This window comes from Schistocerca cancellata, chromosome 1 (assembly GCF_023864275.1).
Source record: "Schistocerca cancellata isolate TAMUIC-IGC-003103 chromosome 1, iqSchCanc2.1, whole genome shotgun sequence".
Classification (NCBI taxonomy): domain Eukaryota; kingdom Metazoa; phylum Arthropoda; class Insecta; order Orthoptera; family Acrididae; genus Schistocerca; species Schistocerca cancellata.
The window spans coordinates 573515473-573534347 of record NC_064626.1 but is presented as its reverse complement, the minus strand read 5'-3'; the positions used below and the strand labels follow the sequence as shown (position 1 = coordinate 573534347).

The following is an 18875-nucleotide window of genomic DNA, read 5'->3' as shown; positions in this document are numbered from 1 at the left end:
GTACTTGAGACAAAACTTTTGTGTTGAGCCAACAGGTACTCTGAAATCTGCTTTTTGTCACTTTTTCTAAACAGAAAAATCTTCCTACCCTTTTTAATATTCCTATTTACGGCTGAAATCATCGATGCCGTAACCGCTTTATGATCGCTGATTCCCTGTTCTGCGTTAACTTTTTCAAATAGTTCGGGACTGTTTGTCACCAGAAGGTCTAATATGTTATCGCCACGAGTCGGTTCTCTGTTTAACTGCTCAAGGTAGTTTTCAGATAAAGCACTTAAAAAAATTTCACTGGATACTTTGTCCCTGCCACCCGTTATGAACGTCTGAGTCTCCCAGTCTATATCCGGCAAATTAAAATCTCCACCCATAACTATAACATGGTGGGGAAATCTACTCGAAATATTTTCCAAATTATCCTTCAGGTGCTCAGCCACAACAGCTGCTGAGCCAGGGGGCCTATAGAGACATCCAATTACCATGTCTGGGCCTGCTTTAACTGCGACCTTCACCCAAATCATTTCACATTTCGGATCTCTGTCAATTTCCTTCGATACTATTGCACTTCTTACCGCTATAAACACGCCTCCCCCTTCACTGTTCAGCCTGTCTCTGCGGTATACATTCCAATCTGAGTTTAGGATTTCGTTACTGTTTACGTCTGGTTTCTGTCCCTAGTACTATATGGGCGTTGTGATCGTTTATTAATGAGAGCAGTTCTGGGACCTTTCTATAGACGCTCCTGCAGTTTACTATTAGCACATTAATATTGTTATTCCCTGTTGCATTTTGCCTACTCCTATCTTGCTGCGTCTCAGGAGGCGTCTTGTCGGGCCTAGGGAGGGGATTCTCTAACCTAAAAAACCCCCATGTGCACTCCACACGTACTCCGCTACCCTTGTAGCCGCTTCCGGCGTGTAGTGCACGCCTGACCTATTCAGGGGGACCCTACATTTCTCCACCCGATAGCGGAGGTCGAGAAATTTGCACCCCAGATCTCCGCAGAATCGTCTGAGCCTCTGGTTTAAGCCTTCCGCTCGGCTCCAAACCAGAGGACCGCGATCGGTTCTGGGAACGATACTACAAATAGTTAGCTCTGATTCCACCCCGCGAGCGAGGCTTTCCGCCTTCACCAATTCCGCCAACCGCCTGTACGAACTGAGGATGACCTCTGAACCCAGACGGCAGGAGTCATTGGTGCCGACATGAGCAACAATTTGCAGTCGGGTGCACCCAGTGCTCTCTATCGCCGCCGGTAGGACCTCCTCCACATCTCGGATGAGACCTCCCGGCAAGCAGACAGAGTGAACACTGGCCTTCTTCCCCGACCTTCTCGCTATTTCCCTAAGGGGCTCCATCACCCGCCTAACGTTGGAGCTCCCAATAACTAATAAACCCCTCCCCCCGTGTGCCTGCTCGGACCTTGCTGAAGGAGCAGCCACATGTCCCCTCACAGGCAGAGCGGGCGATGCCACACGGCCAGCCTCCACATTGACCATCCGCCTCGTGCGCCGCGAACGCCGCTGAACCCGCCACTCCCCTTGGGGAGAGGGTGGCCCAACCGCGCCCGGTACCCGCGAAGATGTCTCGGCAGCAGGGACAATGGGTGAAGCATGTAACACCTGGGGTGTACCTTGCGACGCACCAGACTCCCCACTGCCGCTACACTCCGAGGCAGCAGCCTGAAGACGGCTGACCGCGGCCATCAACACGCTCAGCTGTTCGCGAACAGTGACCAGCTCCTCCTGCGTCCGTACACAGCAGTCACACATCCTATCCATCCTAAGGAAACAATTTACTGAAGAGAGTTAATCAACCTTTAACTAGACTGCTAATTCACTAAAGGCGGCTGCTTATTCACTAAACTGTGGTTGCTAGCCACTTCTTGTAGAAAACAATGAAAATAGCACTACCTGTCTCTGGACTGTATTGAGAAACTCTAGCACTACTGGCACTATGGTTGACTACAGGGACTCTCTGACTGTATTCAAAACAAACACGAAATCTATGAAACACTATTAAGAGCACTCGAAAAATAAAGCTTCCTAAAAGCAAATACACACGGAAGAAGAAGTGACAAGTAAGAAAAATACAGTTAATACTTAAATTAAGGTAGCTCGCTGCACAGCAGACGTGAAGCAGGCGGCAGTTACGACGACACTGACACTGACTATAGCTGCATGTAGGTATCCATATGAAACTTCATCACACTTGCACATAGAATTTACTTTAGGCACATGCAGTTGGGTACACTGATTCCACCCTGGAGAATGAAAAGGAAACTGACAACCTTACTTGCTTAGTCTCCTTAAACCCTCAAGGATACAGGGTGCTTATACAGGGTTATTACAAATGATTGAAGCGACTTCACAGCTCTACAATAACTTTATTATTTGAGATATTTTCACAATGCTTTGCACACACATACAAAAACTCAAGAAGTTTTTTTAGGCATTCACAAATGTTCGATATGTGCCCCTTTAGTGATTCGGCAGACATCAAGCCGATAATCAAGTTCCTCCCACACTCGGCGCAGCAAGACCCCATCAATGAGTTCGAAAGCATCGTTGATGCGAGCTCGCAGTTCTGGCACGTTTCTTGGTAGAGGAGGTTTAAACACTGAATCTTTCACATAACCCCACAGAAAGAAATAGCATGGGGTTAAGTCGGGAGAGCGTGGAGGACATGACATGAATTGCTGATCATGATCTGCACCACGACCGATCCATAGGTTTTCCAATCTCCTGTTTAAGAAATGCCGAACATTATGACGGAAGTGCGGTGGAGCACCATCCTGTTGAAAGATGAAGTCGGCGCTGTCGGTCTCCAGTTCTGGCATGAGCCAATTTTCCGCGGGCTACGCGTAAAACATGCCCGCACGCGTTCAACCGTTTCTTCGCTCACTGCAGGCCGATCCCTTGATTTCCCCTTACAGAGGCATCCAGAAGCTTTAAACTGCGCATACCACCGCCGAATGGAGTTAGCAGTTGGTGGATCTTTGTTGAACTTCGTCCTGAAGTGTCGTTGCACTGTTATGACTGACTGATGTGAGTGCATTTCAAGCACGACATGTGCTTTCTTGGCTCCTGTCGCCATTTTGTCTCACTGCGCTCTCGAGCGCTCTGGCGGCAGATACCTGAAGTGCAGCTTCAGCCGAACAAAACTTCATGAGTTTTTCTACCTATCTGTAGTGTGTCGTGACCATATGTCAATGAATGGAGCTACAGTGAATTTATGAAATCACTTCAATCATTTGTAATAGCCCTGTAAATGGTGGAAAAATCGAATTTTTTTATGACTTTATTATTAAATTCTACAGTCTTTCCTGATTACATTGATATGTACATTGTAGGGTTTCAAATGAATAATGACCTATATATACCAAATTTAAAAATTGGGCGATGGAAACTCTACAGGTTTCAATAAAATTAATGAGTTCAATGTTTATGGTGATACCTTGGTAACAAAATGAGAGTGTCGTGGACATGTGTAAAAGAGGATGGGTGCTAGATTGAGGAAGCTACAAGGAGAAATGAAAGGAAAGTTGCTATCTGATGGAAAATCTCTGTCTGGCCGTGGCAGATTGACAGAAACTGAAATAGACCTCCTTCAGAGTTATTATGGACTGGCCATTAGATTAACTGCACCTCTGAATGATGTTATGGCAATGAGAAAAGCTGTATGGGCAATCTAATTTCATAAGTTGTCCACAGACGACCACCCTGTGCATGGACTTTCTCCTAAAGGAGCAGAGTCTTGGTGTGGTTACCAAAAAGCAAAAGAAAGTGGTCAAATATACCATCATAAGCATTCTCTTCCTGAACCTGTTATGAATGAAGTAAAACCAATTGTTAGAGACCTGAGTGACCCTGTTTTGCTTAGTAAATGTCTTCATGGAGGCACTCAGAATACAAATGAAAGTTCTAACCATTGCATATGGGAAAGATTACCCATGAATGTTTTTGTAGGACTAAATACATTAAAAGTTGGTGTACTAGATGCAGTGATATGTTTCAATGATTGAGTGATAGGAAGGGTGGAAGTCCTGAGAAATTAAGGCATAAAATGTGTGTCTAATGTGGAAGATCAATTGCTTCCATGTGACAGACAACAGGTGCATGAAGCTGAAAGATTTGCTCTTCAAGTTACCAAAGAAGCAAGAAGTGCTAAAAGGAGTGCCAAGAGGAAGCTTGAAGATGAAGAAGTGCTGCAGTGATGTTCCGAGGCACAGTTTAATTGGACTCATATCTTCATTTGCAATTTCCCGCAAGTTATATTATTCAGAATTCAGGTACAAATATTTCCTAAAGTTTATAAAGCATTGCTTGAATTTTTTCCTGTAACTTGCAATAGTCCATACATGTAGTACACCTAAGCTTTATTGCAGAATCAACTAAATTATAGAAAAATAACATTTTTATTAGGAAAAAATTCTAAAAATTAAAATGTACGATGTGATATTTTTTTATCCTTTTAATATACATAATATGTGGAATTAAATAGGTCTACTACCTCAGCCATCATGTCATGCATATCTGGTAAAATTTTGGTCTTCTTCAAATGTGTAACATTGGATTAAATGGTACCTCAATTTGAGGAAGCATTTTGGGAAAAAGTTGCATCAGTTACTGTGTAATTTTTTAAATAACCCTAAGCAGGTTCAAAAATATTCCAAATACTTCTAATTTGTTTAGAAAGTGTGCTGCATTACCTGATATCAACAAAAAATCTGTGAAACATATACATTATAAACAGTGCCTGAAAGAAATAGGTGTTGATTTTTACATAATATTGAGCCAGTAAAGTACCCTGTATCCTTAATAAGCAGCACTAGTTCATTGGGAAAAGATGCCATGTTTCTAGTTACCACACAGTTGCATTTATGGAGCAATTATAGCCAGACCCATTTGGTTTGGAGCATGATAATTGCTTAAAGCAATGTATGGGGATAACCATTGAGACAGGAAGATTTCAAAAAGTGATTTATTGTTGAAGAATTAGTTTTTGAATATTTTATTCCATGTAAATTTGAAGAAGACGACGAGCCACTTGGGGAAAATTTTTAAATAAATAAATAAATACATTTCTTTAACACTGCATCCAGCAAATGTCCTCCATTGTAAGTAAGGCAATGTAGGAGTCTTGTCTGGAAACGTAGCAGTATCTCTTGCACCATAGTTTGCTAAAACTAACTTACACTAAGGATGACACACACACACACACACACACACACACACACACACACACACACACACACACCCATGCCTGAGGGAGGACTCGAACCTCCGACGGGGGTGGGGAGTTATGAATCATTTCAATGTATTCCTGAGAATTTAGTTGCTGCATTACCAGCCACAGTCAGGAAAAGAAAAAGGACTAATCATGCCAGTCACTGAAATTGCACACCACACTGTTGCTTTCTTGAGCATGATGAGGCTTCTCATGAAGTGAACAAGAAATTTCTCCCACCTAGAACTGGAAGTTTTGTTTATTGATGAAACCAAAGGTATGGAAATGGGCCAAATTTCTCAATAAGGCATCGTGCCCATTTTCAAGCGCATTTGCCTGTAACAGTTGCAAGTGAATCTGTGAAAAACTTTAACAGGTGTATGAACATAATGCTGTTTTGTTATTTGGGTTCCTCAAATTCAAAAGTAAGATGTTACCATTAAAATACAAAGTGAGTTGTTACACCTAAACCCAGCATGAGTCACATGCTGTACTTAAAAACATTAAAGAACAGAAAATCCAGGATGGAATAACATCACCTGGAAAGGATAGCCATAGAGGAGGCATTGATCGCAGATCATCCATTTTTATTGTGCCTGCCTGCGACTCGACTCCTCCTCTGTCTGGTCAATAGCCATGTCTTTTCAGATTGTCATAAAAGAATGTTACTAAATATTAAAAAAAAGTTTAAAAAATAGTTATGTCTGTACTGTACATCATGTGCAGAGACTGGAAAAATTCCCATTTTGCGATAACTGCAAAGCAGATGCAAATTCTGCCTCAAAATGTGAAATTACTTAATTAACACTATTTTGTAATGAATTGTATCCGTATGAACTATTTTACCAGATGTAGTTTGAAATAGCTTTATTTTCTGCATACAAATATCAAAAATTTAACCAGTTTTCAGTTACTTACATTCTATATCTCTGTTTGCAAAATAAAATGTGCATGAACACAGTGACATATCAATGCACTCAATGATCTGGTGCCATGCCAACTGTGGGCAGTTGAATGGTCTATTTAAGATACACACTATGGTACTTGGCCATGGGACCTAGCATTTTATGACAAAGAAACATGGGTGTATGTATGTTTAGCTAAACCTAATTATGTGGGCTCTTATTTTGTGGCAATTTAGGTGACATGTTTTGAATAGTAGTTGCATCAAATACTATTATAGTGCTGGCCTGAATTAAGTCTCCTACAATGCTCTGCTAAACTCAACAAGCAATTGTGCGGTAACTGTTCCCAAGTGCTTTGTGTTGTGCATTGCTCGCTGTTTTCTTATTTTGAATAAATGAAGTGAATAATCCTGGTTCACAGATTTCGATTGCAACCCTTACAATCCCAGAAGCCTGCACTTTGCGCTATAGCAAGTGGAAAACAAAATTTGTAACATGTTTCAACTGCGCCAAAATTCTTCCCATAATGTTAAAATAGAGTCACCGTGTGTTCGGTTCTAGTTCTACACTAACTGCCATATCAGTTCTATCTGTAGCATTGTGAAGCATGGGTTGCAAGGTTATGAATGCTCACGAAAGGTCAAAATTAATAGTCTGCAGATTTTATGATCATTAAATTGGTTGGGAAAAGACAAATAACATCCAGAAACATCATAACTCGGAGATGCACTCAGTTCACTGGTGCAAAATTGCTGCTGCTTTTGACAGAACAATCAGTTTTGAAAGCTCAAACACAGCCAAAAGAAGAAAACAAAGGCCATTTTGGAAGAAAAAGTGTTGAAGTTTTTGCAAAAATAAACATTCCAGTGACAAAGTTCCCATATTGCACTTTTTTTGCCATTTTCAAAGAACTCAACAAAAGCAAAACGAGGATAATGGAATGTAGTCGAATTAAGTTGGGTGATGCTGAGGGAATTAGGTTAGGAAATGAGACACTTAAAGTAGTGAAGGAGTTTTGCTATTTGGGGAGCAAAATAACTGATGATGGTCGGAGTAGAGAGGATATAAAAAGTAGACTGGCAATGGCAAGGAAAGCATTTCTGAAGAAGAGAATTTTGTTAACATCGAGTATAGATTTAAGTGTCAGGAAGTCGTTTCTGAAAGTATTTGTGTGGAGTGTAGCCTTGTATGGAAGTGAAACATGGACGATAAATAGTTTGGACAAGAAGAGAATAGAAGCTTTTGAAATGTGGTGCTACAGAAGAATGCTGAAGATTAGATGGGTAGATCACGTAACTAATGAGGAGGTATTGAATAGAATTGGGGAGAAGAGGAGTTTGTGGCACAACTTGACAAGAAGAAGGGATCGGTTGGTAGGACATGTTCTGAGGCATCAAGGGATGACAAATTTAGCATTGGAGGGCAGAGTGGAGGGTAAAAATCGTAGAGGGAGACCACAAGATGAATACACTAAGCAGATTCAGAAGGATGTAGGTTGCAGTAGGTACTGGGAGATGAAGAAGCTTGCACAGGATAGAGTAGCATGGAGAGCTGCACCAAACCAGTCTCAGGACTGAAGACGACAACAACAACAACAACAACAACAACAACAACAAGGCTTTGTTTGTCTTCACTTCTAAATTTGTGTGGCTAATAATAAAAAAGGAGCTACATTTTCCAGTCCCTAGTCATAAGACTCCTTTCGCAATAGACCATGCAGAAGCTAGTAATTTTCATGTTCACTATCCTTACCGTGTCTCACTGCCATCTTCTAAGGCAGACCCTGTATATGGTGACAGACAGAGCTACAGCTGATGCCTGAAAACTATGGGACCAATCATATGCCTGTAGCTCAAGTAAAACATAGTGATCACATGATCTATCATTATGTATTTAACATTTTGTTGCCCATTGTCAGCTTGTTTGATTCTCTTTATTCAGTGAACCATATTTCCCCCATTATGGGACGAGGTTTTATTTACCAAATTCATCATTTTAAAAATACAGATTAAAATACAGATTAAAATATTGCTCCTGAGGTGAACATATTTATGTTGTTTAATAGAGTATATAGGTGTCATCTTACATTTACAGATCAAGCTTCACTATGTCACTTACTGATTTTTTTTTTGAAGAATTCGGAAGGGCAGGGTTGAGCAAACAGTATTCACAATCAGTTAGCCTCAAGATTTCCTGAAATGCTCAATACAGTATCAGCGTTGCTCAAACAATCATGTGACATCAACTCATATGGCACTAGTCCAAGGGACAGGTGAGAAACAATGAACTAGCCACTGTAACAATTTATTGCACCACTAAAAATTTGACAGTTTTGTGAAACACAGGAGGAAACACTAAGTTCTACCATCCTACAAACCATTGTTTTATTTGAACAAAGTAAAAGTTCTCATACGTACATGGATGCCATATACAAACATTAATGTTGCTTTTTAGGTAAAGATAACATTGAAAAGTGGAAATGTTGCCCTTCAAAATACATTACTTGATTCTGAACCCAGATAAGTATTTTATTTAATTATGAGTGGCTGTAATGATTTACTGAGTGGGCTGCAAATGAGAAATATTGTTGGATTTTCATTTATTAGAGTACTGGGTAAAAACTTTACCTGCTTTTAATCAGCTTTACAACTTGATGGTGACACTCAAATGGAACAGGGAGGGAAATTAATCCAGTTTAACTGTCTAACAAACAGAATAAGTAATAATAAACTGACTGTAACTGTTATCGTGAGAATAAATTTTTGTGGCAAGACTCATCGCATACCAATAGACATCAGTAGATAATGGGATGACAAGAAATTTAAGAAGTGGACTGAATGTATTCTACATTTTTATTTATATCTGTACTCTGCAAACAACCATGAGATGTGTGTGCAGAGGGTACATCATATTGTAACAGTTATTAGGGTTTCTTCCTATTCCATTCTCATGTGGATTGTGGGAAGACTGATTGATTACATGCATCTGTCCATGCAGTAATTATTCTAATCTTACCCTCACAATCCCTATGTGAGTGATGTGTAGGGAGTTGTTGTATATTCCTAGAGTAATCACTTAAAGCCGGTTCTTGAAACTTTAACTGACTTTCTCAGGATAAATTACATCTATCTTTAAGACTCTTGCAGTTCAGTTCCTTCAGTATCTCTGTGACACTGTTCCATGGATCAAACAAACATGCTTCCCTTGAAACTTCCTGGCAGATTAAAACTGTGTGCCCGACCGAGACTCGAACTCGGGACCTTTGCCTTTCGCGGGCAAGTGCTCTACCATCTGAGCTACCGAAGCACGACTCATGCTCGGTACAGAGGTGTACATGTTCCGCTTTTAACCCGCCCATGCTTGCCCGGTGGCCAGGCGGGCAGGCCGCCGCGCATTGTCAACAGAACGGGCGGGCTTCTTCCCTCCCAGCCAAGCCAAGCAGAACCCTACCTGGGCAGGCTGTGGGAAACTTGCTTGCCTGCCCATATTACTGCTGAGCTGCGCTACGCAGACATTTAGTCTGCGTGCGTCATTGTCGTATTATGAACGTTAATTAAAAGTTTTTATTTTACCTGAGCACCAAAAGACAAACCCTAACATTATATATTAACTTCAGATCAAAAAATATTGGGTTTTATTTGTATATTCTTCCTTTACGCGTATATTTCGGGCTTATTATCTATATAAATAAAAATGAATTGCCAAATGTGTTGATAAGCGTAAAGCTCGAGAACGGCTGGACCAATTTGGCAATTTTTTTTCCTGTGTTAGTAATTCTCAGGACAAAGTTTTTATGAAATAAAATTTTTCGAAAATCGACCGAAAAATTGGAAAATTTGAGGAAAACTGAAAGTGCGTTTTCATTGTGTCCGTGTGTTTGTATTTCATACAATCTTGATGAAATTTTGACCACTATACCTTGAAACCAAGAGGAAGGTCACAGTGTACATAAAATTTCGTAGGGTGCATGGCAAAGGTTACTTTACATAACTGAATTCGACAAATTGTACGTTTTTATTCCGATCTTAATGAAATTTGGCACACTCGATATTCAAAGCAGGATGAAGGGCGCTGTCTGCTTAAAATTTTGAATGGTGCCTGGCGGAGGGTACTTTACTTACACACTTCTACACTAACCTACAGTTTTATTCCTATCTTGAAGAAATTTTGCATACTTGACCATCAAGAGGAACGTTACTGTCTACATAATATTTCGAACAGTGTATGGAATAGAGTACCTTACAAAAGATTTTGACATTGTTTGCGTGTTACCATGAAATCCTTCTCCCTCTATATTGCTAAATGGTCTCAGGTCCTTAGCACACATTTCGACTCACTTTTCGGCCACTAAATATTTGTCCTCTTTCAAGATATTTACGGAGTGAGGGAACTGCTTGTCAAATTTGCACACATGTCGTAACATACTCGAGGTTCCCGAATAAGTACTTAAGAGCTTTTTACATAGTTTGCATTGCGACACACCTACCGATTTATTTGAAGCGGCCTCATAAACACACGAAAACGTTTTCCATGCGGCACTTGTGCTCTGTTTCGTTACCAGCATGTATTCGCCAGTTGTCAATTTTTTTTCAATCTCACTAAAGTCCGACCTATTCATTGTGCTGCCCCCACCGTTGCGATAAATGAACTGCGGGCTAACTACCTGGCTACTCTAGTCACGGTAGCTTGACAGCGCAACCTGTTGTCAGGCGCAGCAAGCTGAGCGGGTCCCGTGAAGCTTGGCAGGCCTGCGTGAACCCAGGTAGCCCAGGCTTGCGGGAGCCCAAGTCGGCCACATTACCCACTATGCCTCAGTACACACCACTCTTGTGTTTACGTCGTGGCAGGCTGACCTGCATGAGTGGTTGCAGAGGAGCTAGGGGCAAGCAGGCTCCAAGGGGAATTTGTACACCTCTAGCTCGGTACTCACAGCTTTACTTCTGCCAGTACCTCGTCCCCTACCTTCCAATCTTTATAGGAGCTCTCCTTTCTTTCAGGAGTGCTAGTTCTGCATGGTTCGCAGGAGAGCTTCTGTAAAGTTTGGAAGGTAGGAGACGAGGTACTGGCAGAAGTAAAGCTGTGAGTACCGGGCGTGAGTTGTGCTTCGGTAGCTCAGATGGTAGAGCACTTGCCTGCGAAAGGCAAAGGTCCCGAGTTCGAGTCTCGGTCGGGCACACAGTTTTAATCTGCCAGGAAGTTTCATATCAGCGCACACTCCGCTGCAGAGTGAAAATCTCATTCTGGATGCTTCCCTTCTCTATATACATTAAGTATCCCCTGTTCGTCCAATCTGGTATGGGTCCCACACATTAAGCAATATTCTAGATCTGGTCACACAATTGATTTGTAAGCAATCTCCTTTGTAGATTGATTGCAATTCGCAAGTATTCTACCACTAAACGGAAGTCTACCAGCTGCTTTACTCATGATGGAGCCTTTGTGATCATTCCATTTCGTATCCCTGCAAAGTGTTCCTCCCAGGTATTTGTATGAGTTGGCCGATTCCAGCAGTGACTCGCTGATATTGTAGTCATAGGATAGTTTTCATTTTTTGAAGTGCAAAATTTTACATTTCTGAACATTTAAAGCAAGTTGCCAATATCTGCATCACTTTGAAATCTTATCAAGATCTGACTGAATATTTATGCAGCTTCTTTCAGGTAGTACTTCATTATAGATGCCTGCATCACCTGCAAAAACTCTGAGATTACTATTAATATTGTCTCCAAGTTCATTAATATACAACATGAACAGCAAGGGTTCCAACACTTTTGCGCGGGGCACACCCGAAGTTACTTTTCCATGTGACGATTATTCTCCATCCAAGATAATGTGCGGCACCCTCCCTACCAAAAAGTCCTCAGTCTAGTCACAAATTTCACACAATACCCCTTATGATTGTACTTTTGACAGTAAGCCTAGGTGTGGTATGGAGGCAAATAATTTGGAAAATCAAGAAATACAGCATCTACGTGATTGCCTTGATCCAATGGTTTCAGTATGTTTTGAGAAAGGTGTGTGTTGGATTTCACATGATCGATGTTTTTAAATCTGTGCTGATTGGCATTGAGGAGGTCATTCTGTTGAAGATACCTTATTATGTTTTAGCTCAGAATATGTTCTATGATTCTACAACAAATCAATGTCAAGGATATTGGACAGTAGTTTTGTAGATCACTTCTACTATCCTTCTTGTAGACGGGTGTGACCTGTGCCTTTTTCCAAGAACTGGGCACGGTTACTTTTTATTTTTTTTTTAAATCTGTGATAGATTATAGTTAGAAGATGGCTTAGCTCAGCCACAAACTCAGTGTAGAATCTGATAGGGATTCCGTTGGGCCCTGGAGATGGGGATTCCATCGAGCCCTGGAGCTTTGTTAAGTTTTAACGATTTCAGCTGCTTCTCAACACCTCTGACACTAATGCTTATTTCATTCATCTTTTCAGTGGTACAAGGATTCAGTTGGGGTAGTTCTCCTTGGTTTTCCTCTGTAAAGAAAAATTTGAAAACGGAGTTAAACATTTCAGCTTTTGCTTTGCTACTGTCAGTTTCAGTTCCTGTGTCATTGACTAGGGATTGGACACTAACTTTGGTACCACTAACTGCCTTTACATATGACCAGAATTTCTTTGGGTTCTGCAAAAGATCACTTTACAATATTCTGCTCATAGTTATTAAAGGCATCACGTATCGCTCTACTGGGTGCATATCTATGAAGTGCATGGTCAACTATTCTTTTAAACTTGAGCCATAGTTCCTCTACATGCCATTGCCCTGTGTTGAAAGTTTCAAGTTCCTCATTGAGATATGACACTACTGAAATCATTGGATCAAGTCAATCACGTAGATGCTGTATTTCTTGATTTTCCAAGTTATTTGACTACGTACCACACCTAGGCTTACTGTCAAAAGTACAATCATAAGGGGTATCATGTGAAATTTGTGACTAGACGGAGAACTTTTTGGTAGGGAGGGTGCAGCACATTATCTTGGATGGAGAGTAATCGTCATATATAGTAGAAACTTCGGGTGTGCCCCACGCAAGAGTGTTGGAACCCTTGCTGTTCATGTTGTATATTAATGATCTTGGAGACAATATTAATAGTAATCTCAGAGTTTTTGCAGGTGATGCAGGCATCTATAATGAAGTACTACCTGAAAGAAGCTGTAAATATTCAATCAGAGCTTGATAAGATGGACATCTTTGTGCATGTTTTAGTTGTCCTTTGTACATAATTGTTACCACAACTGTGTCATGGTCACTGATACCAGTTTTGATGTGGCATCCACAAAGAGGTAAGGTCTGTTTGTTGCTATTAGATCCAATATATTTCCATCATGAGTGGGGTTCCTAACTATCTGTTCTAGGTAGTTTTCTGAGAAAGCATTTGGTAAAGTTTCACAGGATGTCTTATCACGCCTACCACTAACAAAACTGTAATTTTCCCAATTAATTGTTAGATGATTGAAGTCTCCACCAATGAATACAGTTTGATTTGGGAACTTACATACAAGTGAACTGAGGTTTTCTCTCAAAGTTTTCAGTTTCATTAGGAGATGAGCCTGTTGGGCAATAGAAGGATCCATTTATTATTTTATGCCCACCCCTGATACTGAACTTGCCCAAACAATCTCACATGCAGGTTCAATATCTATCTTGGTGGATTTGTATTTCTCATCTACTGTGACAAACGCACCACCTCTGTTTCCCATTTGCCTATCCTTTTAATATACATTTAAATTTTCCCCAAAAATCTCACTCCTATCAATTTCAGGTATCAACCAGCTTTCTGTACCTAGTATTATGTGAGCTTCACTGGTTTTCATGAACGATTCAAACTCTGGCAGTTGTTGTGAATACTCTGGCAGTTTACCATTAGGATTTTAATACTCTCACTGGTGGGAGGCCTTTCTTTCGATCTTACACTGATACTTCTGGGTTTCATACAGTTACCATTGTCTGGATTGGATGGGGAGTAGCCTAATTGAAAAAACTCTTGTGTGCACCCCACACACAGTCAGCTCCCTGAGTAGTACACGTCGATGTGTAGTACACAGCGACCAATTTAGGGGAGGCCTACAGTTCTCAACCCTATGGCACAATTTCAGAGAGCTGCAGCCTAGCTTGTCACAGAACTTTTGAAGTATCTGGTTCAGTCCTTCCACTTGACTCAGAACCAGAGGGCCACGATCAGTTCTGGGGACAATGCTGCAAATTGTGAACTTAGTTGAAACTCCTTGCACAAGGGTGGTTTTTTCAACCTTCTCTGCCATTCACTGGAATGACCTTGGAGCCCAGATGACAGGTATCATTTGTTCTAGTCTGCACCACAATCCGCAGTTAGTTCCAAGCTGCTCCCTCAACGGCTGCTGGAATAGCCTCTTCAACATGTTGAATGAGGCCCCCAGGTATACACACTGAGTGCACCTGGTGTCATTTCCTGTCCTTTGCTGCCATTTCACTAAGGGGTACCATCATTCACCATACCTTTCAACCACCGACAATTAATAGACTCCTACCCTTTTTGTGTTTGCCTCCTCCTGACACCGTACAAAGCAGGTTTCCCTAAAACATGTGAAATATTAGTTGCAATGAAATGTTAGTTGCAGTTGTTACATATGACTTGCACTCTAGAAGATGTTGCAGTCAGTTTCTCACAGTTGTTCTAACACAACACTACGGATGGGTTGTAGGCGGATCAGAGATGTTAGCTTGGCTGAGAAATAGGATTAGTACAGGGAGGGGGGTAGTGAATGAGCAGCAAATTATGCCAAGTTGCCAACCATGGGAATCTATACTGGGTAATTTGGCATTTTAGAAACATCTACCACATTTAAAGTGCAGTTTGCCTAAATTCATTTGTAGATGGAACTGAATTGACTTTAAAATTGGACAGATGTGCAACAGTAATACTCATTTCTGAAGAAGGTGTAAAAGTCTATATAGGAGCCATTGGCATATTTATGTATTTTGTGCTGCGGTTTGTTGTTGCTCATCATGACATATGATGGGATTGAAAGGGTTTGTGTGTGTGTCAACTGCTGGTTCTACACCGCAGATCAGAAAGAGGTGGGCAGACAATAAGTTTCAAAGCAAGAGACATTGTAACATTCTCATGTCGATATATAAGTTAAATCTGATATGTATTCAGATTAAAACAGCTTTAATCTTGTACTCCACAGTAACCATAACCTCAGGAATCACAACGTATTCAGAAGAAATAGCCAAATATTTGTGACAGCTAAGAGAGAAATTTCACAGCCGTTCTATCAGGATGATGGTGGTGGTGGTGGTGGTGGTGGTGATTAAAAATAGTGACACTACAGATGACAGGGTTAGCAAGCAAAAAATGTAGGGGACAGAAAGGTCTACAAATTAATGTAATCTATTTCTTTCTGTTTAGTTTATGTCCCCTTGTAGTATCAAAATGTTGACAATAAATGGCATAAATTTGGAATAGGTATAATGTTAACTTTTTAAGCAGGTACTTAAAATTGCAATCTGTCAGTTAAAAACAAAAGATAAAATCATCTTTTTGTACTGACTGAGAAGTGGTGTGAAAAACATGTGTTTCATTACCAGATGTACAGTTTTTTTTGCAAGGTAATCATCACACAAACATTTAAAACAGAACCTAAATTCCTGTTGCACTATGGACGAAATAAAGCCAAAGGTGTAAATGAAAGAAGGTTTTGTAAGTAAAACAAAATTCAAGCAAATAAGAAATAGATATAATGATTGCAATAACCTGGAAGAAAAATCAGCATGATAAAACAAAGGAAATTAAATAAAAATTAATACATAAAATTAATTAAAAACAAATGAACCAAGATTTCAACTGGAAAAAGAATGATAGGAAGAAAAATGCAATCAAATGAAGAAATTGATATTATGATTAAAATGGTGTGACAAAGAAACGGAAATAAAAAATTACATTTAAAAAATAAAATTAAATTACTGCACCTGATGAGATTCGAACCCACAACCTCGTGCATATGAAGCCATTATTCTATCCATCACGCCATGCTAGCTCACTGTATAATACAGCTTTTTAATGCTATTAAGTGTCAAAAAGCAGGCTGTGATACCTGGGATCTTAATCTACAACACCGAATGTTTGGTTTCAAAAAGTCTACCTCTGGGGACCGCTTCTTCCAGGTAAATATGGTATGTAGCACATCTCACTGCAACAGTATGATATGCTGTGCAGGCTACAATTTCACCCTTGTGAGTGAAAGCTCTGTTGCTGGCAGACAACCACAATATCAAGTGCTCTTCCATAACCCCTTTATATTTATGCATATCACAACCATCCAAATAATCTTGCTCAGCATATGCTCTCTTCAACATGCAGTTTTTTAAATCATCCCATATCATAACATTCCTAAAATGTTTTATGATCTACATATAAAAGTACGCAATTCTGAAACTCCTGAGCAAATGAACACTTTGTTTCTGATGGACTCAAATGTCGAACATTCTGTGCCCCACTGTGGTATTCATGCATGACCACAACCCATTGTCACAGTTTCAATTTTGCGAGTATCTCCTGCTTTCCAAACTTTGCAGAAGCACTACTGTACGCTTTGTGGGACTTGTGAGAAGTATATTGCAGAGAATTGGTTTAGCCACAGCCTAGGGACTCACAGAATTGAAGTCGTGAGGTTAGATAATGAGTTGCTCTTTGGTTGTTTAGGCGATAGAACATTGTCCACAAAGACAAATTTTTGGGTTCAGTTACTGTTCCAGAATACAATTTTAATCTGCCAGGAAGTTCCGAGACAGCACACTCCTCACTGCAGAATGGGAGATTCTTCTGTATAATTACTTCATACTGTCACATATATTACATTCATGTAATAACAGGAACAAACCTAAGAAGTAATGCTGAATCAGAAAAGGAAGACTTTAATTGAAAGAGTAAACAAAGCGAATTGAAGCGTAGTGCACATTATTGAAGAATAATCACAAATCTTCAGTCTAATGTGATCATTTTATGTATTTGTTGCAATGTGCTTTTCATTTTTCACTTTATTTTTATAAAATAACGGGGATGTGAAATTAATTTAGGTTGTTAACTTCTTTTTTCAGGTTTGTTCACTGGCAATGACAAAGGAGTTAAAAGAAAAAGAGGAACTGATTTTCACAGGAACAAGAAAGCTCGTCTTGAGGAGACACCAAAATTTAAACACAGAAAGAAAAAAAGACACTCTAAGTCCAGATGATAATAAGTGTAGAAATTGTGTAAATAAGAGAGACAATGTTTCAACTAAAGTGCACAAAAATTATTAGCAAATAACATTTTTTATTTAAGAGTTATATTACAGCTGTTGAACCACCTTATGTGCAGATTAGATCTGTGCCTATCTGTTACTTTTATCTTTCTTTTTTGCTCCTCCTCCTTGCCCTTTTGAAGTAACCTTTTGGATCTACATGGACTTTTATTCAAATGAATTGAATCCCTTTCAAGCCATACTGATTTAGAATTTTCGTAGTTTTCCTGAGTCACTTTAGGTGAATGGCAGGATGACTATTTCATCAAGGCAATATCAGGTTCGTACTCCCATTCTTTTCTGAGCTAATGTTTCTCTCTGATGTTGGTAACACTAACAGGATTTTAAACTGGTACCTTCCTTATTAATGTATTCCTGTAGTAAATTGTAATTGCATAGTTACTTAATAATTTATTGGGAAGTACAACTGAAGAAAATGAACAATTAATTTTTTGTAATTTAGGTATTTGTAGAGGTTGTACTGATATTGATGAATACAAACTGGTTATTTCATCAAGTCTTAGTCTCTCAGATCCATAAAATGAACACTTGAGTCACATGACAGCTGTTTGGGAAATGGATGTGAACTGATATACTAGAAGAGGGATATGAACTGCTAATATTTATTTGTTCCAGTCCTTTAGCATGCCAAGTTAATTGTTCAGCACATCTTTTGTCTTCCCATTACCCTTTAATTCTTTGTGCTTCTGTGACCTTAATTTTGATCCTAAAATCAGTCCACCTATGTGCTTCTGCCTGCTTTATATGGCTTCTTTTCCCTTTATTCCATTTCCTTTCCATTGCACCATGGCTCCTTTCAGCCAATTGTTCCTTGTTAAGCATGTTGTGTTCTATATCTTCTTGATCAACATTTTGTCATCCGTACTCATGATGTGAGGCAACGGCCTTGCCACAGTGGATACACCAGTTCCCGTGAGATCACCGAAGTTAAGTGCTGTCGGGCGTGGTCGGCACTTGGATGGGTGACCATCCAGTCTGCCATGCGCTGTTGCCATTTTTCGGGGTGCACTCAGCCTCGTGATGCCAATTGAGGAGCTACTCGACTGAATAGTAGCGGCTTCGGTCAAGAATACCATCATAACAACCGCGAGAGCGGTGTGCTGACCTCACGCCCCTCCTATCCGCATCCTCCTCTGAGGATGACATGGCGGTCGGATGGTCCCGGTAGGCCACTCGTGGCCTGAAGATGGAGTGTACTCATGATGTGCCCTGCAAAAAGAATCTTCTGTCCTGTATCATGTCTGAAATTGGTTCTAAAGTCTTTTGTAACTCCTGTCATGAGTATGTCTCCAAACTTCATATATGTTTATTCTTTGTACGGTATCATTGCTGACACTAGTTTTCAAAATTCTTGAGGTGATATTCTAGAATTCTATAATAGTATCTCACCTGAACAAGAATAATATTCTCAGTAAACCACAGTTTGGACTTCAGAAGAATTGCTCAAT

General features: G+C 40.1%; 1 protein-coding gene across 1 annotated transcript in view; it reads left to right on the top strand.

The window, feature by feature from the left end:
* The window catches only part of LOC126181686 (protein Peter pan), a 98871-nt gene extending 81365 nt beyond the window's left edge, over positions 1-17506 (top strand). Inside the window, exon 8 of the mRNA XM_049924790.1 lies at positions 17225-17506. Within this exon, the coding sequence (XP_049780747.1) occupies positions 17225-17358 (134 nt within the window). The 3' untranslated portion in view covers positions 17359-17506. The remainder of the gene's footprint in view (positions 1-17224) is intronic.
* Positions 17507-18875: the final 1369 nt, after the last annotated feature.